The sequence below is a fragment of the Bicyclus anynana genome, chromosome 23 (assembly GCF_947172395.1).
Source record: "Bicyclus anynana chromosome 23, ilBicAnyn1.1, whole genome shotgun sequence".
Lineage (NCBI taxonomy): Eukaryota > Metazoa > Arthropoda > Insecta > Lepidoptera > Nymphalidae > Bicyclus > Bicyclus anynana.
Genome location: NC_069105.1, coordinates 1,121,075 through 1,131,105, shown reverse-complemented (window position 1 = coordinate 1,131,105; position 10,031 = coordinate 1,121,075). Strand labels below are relative to the sequence as shown.

Sequence of the window (10,031 nt, the reverse complement as noted above, 5' to 3'; positions counted from 1 at the left end):
CTTTGAAAGCAAGCCAAGTATAAGCCAAGCCAGTAGCGTATTAATTAAAGACGTTTCTGAAAGAACCACGGGATAGAACCGTCTGAAAATCCTAAAACTTTATGATTAAAACGGCTTGAGTTAATGCATCAATGTGTTGGTACCGCCTTCAAAAGTTCCTAATTATTGTGTGGAAAAAGTTATGGCTCGTAAAAGACAATATTTTTCTTCAAAACGACTTAAAATGGTTAACCAACCTTTACGTTCTATATCGGTTACTGGCAACAATATCAACCTGATCAATATAAAAAATATCATTTCTCTATTTGTAAAGAAAACTACTTATTTTCTGTTATTGTATTTGCCCGCATTTATTGTCTGTCCTTCAGAGACAATAATGACATTTGAGTCATTTGAAATTTGACAGAAACTTAAAACAATAAGAGGGACGGTTTTATTTCGAGGTGAAAATTTTGTTAATTTTGTAATAAATTGCTCACCTAACCATAACAGTGAAATAATAAGCTTTTTTGTAAGATATAATTAGTTGTGAAAATAAACAAGAATGTGTTGTTTCTGAAACCAAAATTTTATTGTTCAAAACACACAAGGTTATGTAGTTTGGTACTTATAACAAAATTAACCAGACTTATATCAAACAACTCACCTGAAACCAAAAAAACAACATTCAAAGCTTATAAAAATATATCAAAAATGTTAGTTGCAGTCATAACTTGTAGTATGCACGATTTATTTTTCTTTAAAACATGTGCACCGACTTCATTTCATAGGGCACTCTTATATTTTTATGTAAGTAAATAAAGTATGACTTCTTTTTGCTATAACTTTTTTTAACAGCACTCCGATTCTTGCTGCCATAGCAAAAGTCAAAGTACATAAAAAGACCTATCCATTGATATATCACATGTTGTTATTGGTGTTTAGGCAGGATCCCATTAATTTTTGCCGGTTCTGCTTTGTCAAATTGAGATAAAAATTAAAAATTATTGTACGCTTTGCGTCTCTTTTCAAATTCAACCACAATTCGGTCTACAATTCCTAGATATACTGTTACTCAGAATGTTTCCCGACTCGATAATGAAGAAGTTATATCTTCAGCAGATTCATCTGCTGTGAGCTTTCTCTTCCGTATCCTCTTTGTGTCCTTTTCATATTCTTTTACTAATGACAGTTCCAAGGCTAGCTGTTCATATTTATCGAAATTTCCCCTTTCTGTAGAAATTATATGAATTATACTATCATACAATTTAACAACAGTACAGTACACTGCAATATAGCAATTTTTTGTTAATTTTGTTCATGTGAACCATAATAAAACTCCAAAACACGGTCCTGAAGGCAGTTTCTAGCCTTTCTAATTTGAACCTTATAATATAATCTAAACCTTTAGCTTCACGTACAATAGAACGTTTTTGCGCAGGATTGCTTTCTATAGCAATGAAAGCATCGTGAATTTCTGAAAATGACTCATTTAAGCTTTTATAAGCATCTGCTCGAGCTGCCCAGCGTGTGTCAGATGGATTTTCAATATGTTGTCAAGTTGTGGATAATCTATGAACTAAATGTTAATGTGGATACGCTAATAATGATTAAACAATAATGTCGTCGGCAATTAATAAATAAACGGGTTTTAGACGGTCAAGTGACACAGTGACTTTTTTGTTGTTACAGTCTAAAGTGTAATACTTAGAATGACGGTCTAAAATCTGGAATGGCCCTTCATAAGGTGTCTCCAACGATCGTCTTGCCTCGTTTCTAACAAATACGTGGGAACAATTATTTAGGTCTGGATGGATAAATACTTTATTGTCCCGCGTTCGTATGTCCGTATGCGTGAGGTTAGAAACGGATGAAAGATTGTTAATTAACTGTTTAATGAATTCACGATCGTTGATGTTTGTTTTAGGGCTTGAGTTAAATATATCGCCTGGTAACCTAAGACTACATCCATATAGAAATTGTGTAGGGCTGTATCCTAGGTCTGATTTTATTGCCGTACGCAACCCTAAAAGAACTAATGGCAATTCTTGCACCCATTGTGCGCTAAAAGCTGCTATCATGGCGAAATGCTTAAACATTTCGTTTATTTATTAATTGCCGACGACATTATTGTTTAATCATTATTAGCGTATCCACATTAACACATTTAGTGCTCACTACTCGGATCCGAGTTGGGAGGGGGGATAGTAGCGGTGCCGCGCACTCGGATCCGAGTGACCGGCCTGTGCATTTTGTAGTAGTCAGTAAGCCGCCGGCGTTTGAGGTGAGTTTATGTTGGTTTGCGCGACCGCTCTGAAACATATTCAACTTACGAAAACGCGTATTGGTTTCATTATAACAGTGTAATTGTGACTTTTACACACGATCGTATCAAAGCTATTTTTGCACTAAAATGGACAATAAGGCTGGACCGTCTGGAAGTAAATCTACGAGTAGTTCTAGAAAAAAGCGTCGGCAAAGTGATGACTATGAGTCTGACTATAGTGATGAGGATGTGTATTCTCAAAGAGCTGATGAAGACTCTTCAAGTTCAGAGGACTCTTCTAGTTGCGGCAGTGATGATAGTATCTTTGATACTAGACTGAAGCAAAAGACGACCAGCCGTGTACCACCAGCTCAACCTTCAAGGTCATCTGCCCCAAAGACGACAAGCCATATACCACTAGCTCAACCTTCAAGGTATGACTAACTAATGATGTTATGAACGCATGACAATAAATATTTGAAAACAATGTGGAAAATGAAATCTCCGAGTGGGAATCGAACCCGTTCCTTCAGGATTCCATCCTTGACACTTTAATCACTAAGCCTCAAAAGCCAAATTCCTCATTGCTTTGAACCGTCTCAAAGAGGTGTAGTTACCATCAAAAAATGCTTAAAAATATTTATTATGAAATTAAATTGATTGAACTCAATAATAACAGTAAATTGTACTTAATTCCATTTAATTTTATTTAAAGGTCACCTGCCTCAAAGACAGTCAGCTGTGTACCACCACCTCAACCTTCAAGTTCATCTGCATCAAAACGTGGTTTATGTGAGTCAGATGGAAGGGCTATCATTCAATGTAAGCGATTAAGACCTTCATTTAGGGATGGCCCCACGCGTAATAATTCTACTCAATCGTTGAAGTTACCAGATCTAAATAGTTCCTCAGCATCGAAGTCAGCGCCTCGACTACTGGAATTTGATGGAGACGGTAGCTTTGAATTCAATTCTGAAATTGACTGCCGTCCTACATCGCCGAATATCGTACAGGACTATGGAGATTTTTTGCCGGATATACCAATTAACCCTACCAGTTCAACACCTAGCGTATCTCTTCTGAGATCCGATGCGATCACCCCCAACCTTTCGCCAGAACGTGATGACGTCTCTCCATCAATTATGGCTGTTCGGAGATCTGGAAGTCGTACTCCAGACTTACCCGATGATTTTTATCTATCACCCAATAACTCACCCTCTGGTCAAGGAGCCACTACCACCTGGAGCAGTGATCCAAGCTCCATGAAAAGCTTAGAGTTTACTAAGGAACAGGAACTCTTAGTGCCGCCTCCAACTGATCCTTACGAAGCATTCCGACTAATGATTGATGACGAGTTGTTAGATCTTATAGTTCGCGAGACCAACGCGAACGCAATAAGAGTCGGTAATGCACAAAACGTCAAACAAAACTCCAGAATAAAATCTTGGAAAGATTTAACAAAGGAAGAACTGCTGACATTTTTAGGACTCCTTCTTCACACAGGAACAATTCGACTAAACCGTTTAAGTGATTATTGGAAACGACACTATTTGTTTAATATTCCATGCTTCGGACAATTCATGTCACGAAATCGTTTTTTACTTATTTTACGATGCCTACACTTTACGTCTGTAACCAGTGAAGAAGACCGTCTCAATAAAATCCGACCATTCATGGATCATTTTAACAATAAAATGAAAACTATTTACTGTCCAGGTAAAGAGCTATCATTGGATGAGTCCATGGTATTGTGGCGCGGTCGGTTGCTGTTCCGACAATATATAAAAAACAAACGGCATAAATATGGCATTAAACTCTATGTTTTAGCAGAACCAGATGGTACGGTCTTGAAATTTCAAGTTTACGCCGGTGCTAATGATGAGACATCAGGGCAAGGACATAGTAGTAAGATTGTCTTCAAACTACTAGAAGAGAGACTGGACTGTGGCCATCATGTATACATGGATAATTATTATAATTCTTATGGCCTGGCTGTGAAATTGCTAGATCGACAGACATACTGCACAGGAACGTTAAGAAAAAACAGGAAAGATAATCCCGTCGAAATTGGCTCTGTTTCACTGGAAAAGGGAGAAAACAAATCCTTGTTCTTGAACGGCGTTCATGTCGGAAAATGGAGGGATAAGCGATACGTTCTGTATATTTCTACAGAACACGGTAGTGAGATGATGGAGACTACTTCCAAAAGAGGATCTATAGTAGTGAAACCAATGGCAATCGTTCATTACAATAATTTTATGTCGGGTGTTGATCTTCAAGATCAGATGTTGGCATACTATCCAGTCCAAAGGAAGACGCTGCGTTGGTACAAGAAGCTGTTTGTGCATATGCTGCAAATGAGCCTTACTAATGCATTGCACTTGTACAATACATTTTCGGCGAATGACAAATTAAATCTATATGATTTCCGTATGAAGATACTGGAGAAGCTTTTACCTGATCCTAATGATGTAAATCGACGCAATGTTTTGAAAGTGAAACACGAACTCACAAAAATAGAAAAGACCCGGACGAGAGTTAAGACAGTAGGAAGAGTCACGAAACAAACTATCGAAGTGGTCCGAAAAGAATGCAAAGGTTGCAAATCACAGAAAAAAAGGGTGCAAACAATTTATGAATGTAAGCAATGTGAAGGTTCTCCAGGTTTCTGTACAAAATGTTTCTGCCTAGCACATTCATAATTGTTTTCATTAAATTTTATTGTTTTGTTACCTATGTGGTTAAAATTTTCAGAATATTTTTTATTCCTTTGTACCTTTATGTGAGTGACTCACCTTTATTCTGTGACAAGTTTTCAATTAAACTTATAATTATTACGTACTGATACTTTTGATTGTATGGCTTTGATTTGATTTTTGATAAATATTATTGTATCGCTCAGATTTATGAATGTCTTCCTCAATAAATTAGGGATAATATAGCATTTAAAATGTAAAAGAATTATCGAAATCTGTGGAGTAGTTCCATTCCAACCATTGCTGTCCCTTACGCTCGGATCCGAGTGACCGGCACCTGGCGCGCTATGTGCCTAACACTCGGATCCGAAAAAGGTTATTTTTTATTAAAAAAATAATAATAACAATATACTTTCATCCATATTTTTAAACATACCTATATACTTAATCAAAATACGCCTTGAAAAAATTTGGTTTCTGCCTAATTATTTTAATAATATCTTAAGCAGTGAATGTGTTAACATTTAGTTCATAGATTATCCACAACTTGACAACATACCAAATTGCTAGCCGACAAGTGGCCCGCACATGTGTACGTCACATGTGCGGGCTGCCTTTTACTTATGGGATAAGAAAAATACAATTAAAGAGCTAGGATTTAAAAAACAATAGACGTTAATTTCTTAAATTCATACTTGATTTTTTTAAGAAATTCAATGTGACTGCAACTTGTTTATTTCGCAACGTCAATTGTAACGTCTTCGCCATGATAGCAGCTTTTAATGTTCGATGCAACCGTTCTACCATGCCGTTAGCTTTGGGATTATAAGCTGTTGTCCGGGCGCGCTCTATGTCGAGTTTTTTTAATAACTGACTGAAAAGATCTGACTCAAACTGCGCACCTCTATCTGTGGTCACTTTTAATGGACAACCACATCTAGCTATACAGGAAGAAAAATTTTTTAGTGCGGATATTTTTATATTTTGTACATAAACAAAATTTAATGATCACGTATTTTTTCTTTTTTTTTTTTAACTCAAAAATAACAAAATTATCGTTAGCTAAAGTTATTTACTTTTGAACAGAATTTTAGGGTCACCCTATTGTGCGTTTATTTTATTTTCGTTTGATACCTAAAGAACGTCACCAGATCACTTTTAAGCTGAATATATCTTGTTTAGTAATAATATGTACATTATTTTGTTATTTTAGAGACATAAATTAAAAAAAAAAATTACATAAAATGTATCGAACTGTTTGTAGATTTATATTCTATTAATGATACAGAACCACGAAAAAAAATATCCGCACTAAAGACCGAATCACCCTGTATAATGTTCTAAAAATACTTTAGCGACCGTCTCGGCTGTAATATCTTTTACAGGTACAACCTCGGGCCACTTGGTTACTCTATCTATCATAGTTACCCAATATTTATAATCATTACAAGGTTTAAGAGGACCGATTAAATCTAAATGACAATGGGATAAACGGGAAGCCTTATCAAATGTTCCTAATGGTGTAATTGTATGTCGTTGTATCTTACACTTTTGACAAAGTATACATTTTTTAACGTAATTTTTTATATCTATATTCATACTAGACCAAAAATATCGAGACTTAACTAACCGTTTCGTGGCTGCAATACCGGGATGGCTAACATTATGTAAAGTTTTTATAGCTAGCTCTCTAAACGCGATGGGTAGATAAGGGCGTACGTCCTCAGTAGATGTTTCACATATTAGTTTAACATCGGAATCGGGCATGGCAATTAATTTAAATTGGAGATTATCTTGTTTGCGGAGGCTTTCTAACTCTAAATCGCTTTTTTGTAATTCAGCTAACTTATGATAATCAAATAAACTAGGCATAGTAATTTCATTAATCCTAGATAAAGCGTCAGCAACTGTGTTTTTGTCGCCTTCTATGTACTTAATACTATCACAAAACTGGGAAATAAAATCTAATTGCCTTAAACGTCTCAGTGAGTCAGATGGTGAGACCTTTTTTGTGAGTGCAAAAGTTAATAGACGGTGGTCTGTCAGTATTGTTAACTCTCTGCCATTTAACCATGTGTCGAAAATGTTTTATACCCATATAAATTGCTAATAATTCCCTATCGTATGTACTATATCGTTTTTGAGTCTCCGTTAGTTTTTTGGAGAAAAATCCTAAAGGTTCTAATTTATTATTTACATGTTGATGTAAAGCGGAACCTACACAACTATCTGAGGCGTCTGTCATTAAAATAAGTGACGCGCATGTGTCGGGATACGAAAGTGTAACGGTTTCATTTATGGCTTGCTTACATCGATCGAACGCATTTAACGCCGTTTCGGTCCATGTTATTAAAGTTTTGTCCCTTTTTTTAGAGTTATGTTTAGAGTTGTTTTATGATGCATTTAGTGGAGCTTGCATTTCGGCGGCCTTAGGTATACTTAATCTATAAAAATTTAACATGCCTAGAAAGCGTCTTAACTCCTCTATAGTGTTTGGTCGGGGATAATTTGAAATGGTATCGGACTTATCTTGGCTCGGCTTAATGCCGTTGGTACTTATATGATAGCCAAGAAAATTTAATTCTGATTTTCCAAACTCGCATTTACCTGTTGTAGCGTGCCTTATATTTAATCATCTGTAACACACACTTATATCCTAATTCGCCTGGCTTAGCAGTTTGTTTATTAAAAATTTGTCTTTCTAAAACTTACACTATTGTCACGGCTTTTAGAGCGCGCCCTAGACGGACCCGGGAAATCGCGATATTGGGTACGTGACGCGCGGTTGTTGCCGTTGTTATTATTCATTTGTGTTGTTAACGCTGCGATTTGTTGTTTTAAAGCGTTAATTTCTAATACTAAATGGCTTGTATCGGTTTTAGAATCAGACCTGGATATTGGCGATAACTCTGATGCTCTAGTATTTTCTAAAATTCTGTCGGCTATTGTAGCTAAACTATCTAATTTAACCTCCCCTGTGTCGCATGCTGTGAGGACCGCTCTTATTGAGTGTGGGAGACGACCGGTCCAAAGTAGTTTTAGAGTTTCCTCGGGGATACGATTTTTGCCGAGGTCACGCATGTATGAAATTATTTATTTATATGTTTAACTAATAATGATTTTTTAAACAAATAATAATATTGGAACAGAATTATAATTTGTTGTCATAAATATCTATTGTTACTTGTAAGATCAGTTCGGCTAAGATCGTCAGTCGGGTAAGTCCGTCAGTTTAGTATTTTTATAGAGAAACAATTTGATTAGTTGATAGGCGTTGTATGTTAATACATACTTTATCACGTAGTGTAATAGACCTGATATAAATCATTTTAGAAATGGCCAATAATATCATTGAATGAAAATTTAAATAAACTGTGCCGATCTAATTGACTAACTTTATTAAGATAAGTATCCTTAATTCAATTTAATTTTATTAAAATAAATATATTGAATGTTATATTAGTAAAACTTATTTACTGAGTGTCAAGGTATTTTAAATAAAATAAAATAGAATCGTGACCAAATTAATCATTTATTTCTTTAATTGAACAGTATTACTTTTAATTTTAGTGACTCTACCGCCAGTTCGGAAAGTGCAGTCTCTTGTTGAGAAGAACGGCAAGAAACTCAACAAATGCTCTTTTAAAGTATTGGTTAATTACAATTACAATATATAGGATAATAATTAATACCTTGAAATAGATAATTCAATTAAGTCTTAACTTCAAGACAAATCAAAATAACATTAACCATTATTACAATACAAATATACAACGACGTAATTAGGTACTATATAATGTCGTTGCAAATATACCTAATTTCACATTAGTAATATTCGGATGTTATAACTTATCGTTACAACAATACAACATAATAAAATACAGTTTACAATAAAGATATTATATATAAAATACTTAGCTTTCATAAAACAGCCTCAGAAACACAGGAAGACACCATAACAACAACAATAATTAATATTTTCTATCACACCGGCCAAGACGCCATTTCGTCATCCAGCCTAAACATCACAATCCTTTACCAAACGCCTATTGGCTAATATTGCTTCTCCATTTGTTTGCAATAGACCAATCACACGCCATCTGCTCAAACTGACCACAGATTTACTTGATACCGCGTATCCCGACGCTCCGTGTCTATGCCAGGTTATTCCTCATTACGTAGAATCATTCTTAGTAGTTCCTACCAGTGTTACCATATTCCAATGACTTTTATAATGACAACTATTACTTCTATTGATTTTTTAATTACAATAATGTCAGATTTATATTCTAAGTTTTACTTTAAATAATATATGAAGAATTATCGAAACAGTATAATTAAGAATATAAAACACGGAAATAATAATAATAAATGTAAATGACTTATTATGTTCTACGTAATGATATTTGAATTTCAATTTAAATAGAACACGTGACGTCATATTTGGTCACCTAAACTTTGAAATTCGTCATGTAACATAACTGTTTGTATTTTCATTTAAACTTTATTATTTAATACAAAAATACTATCTAAATATTAAATAATATTTAATTAACGTAATAATTATCTCATAGGTCTAATTTCACAATGAATCATACACATATTATCAATCAGCTTATCAGCTCAACTTTCAGCTATATTTATTTTTCACTACTTTATAAAATAATCTATCACATGCGTCTTAATAATTGCGAAGGTTTCTGATCGCCCAATTCAATCTCGTTTAGTGATTGATTGTGTTGGCGCGTCTCTGACTCCTCATAAATTGAAATAAGCCTATTTTGTAAGGTTTTAAATTTATCTGTATTAGGCATATTATCTAATAAATCACTAATGTCACTTAATTCGTCTTGACCCAACTTAGCTATCAATAATTGACTTTTATGGAGGTCACTTGCCTTTTGAGGGTCCACGATGGCGTTAAACTGGTGGAACCATAGCCATGGTCGCTGCCGCCAGAAGTCTGGTATCCTCGATGTTATCGTGACTTCTGACATATGTGGCTGTGCGGGCTGCTCTGGAAGCGCTTGTGCTGTAGTTTGTTGCTCCTCAGATGCAGATTGGTAGCGCGGGTCGTTTTGCATTATTGT

The 10,031-nt window shown here is 35.0% G+C and overlaps 1 protein-coding gene across 1 annotated transcript; it reads left to right on the top strand.

The window, feature by feature from the left end:
* Positions 1 to 1,682: 1,682 nt before the first annotated feature.
* On the top strand, positions 1,683 to 5,086 carry LOC112045792 (piggyBac transposable element-derived protein 4). Its single transcript, XM_024082122.2, has 2 exons — positions 1,683 to 2,679; positions 2,961 to 5,086. Exons 1-2 carry the CDS (start codon positions 2,393 to 2,395, stop codon positions 4,945 to 4,947), a joined length of 2,274 nt encoding a protein of 757 aa, XP_023937890.1. The 5' UTR covers positions 1,683 to 2,392; the 3' UTR covers positions 4,948 to 5,086.
* Positions 5,087 to 10,031: the final 4,945 nt, after the last annotated feature.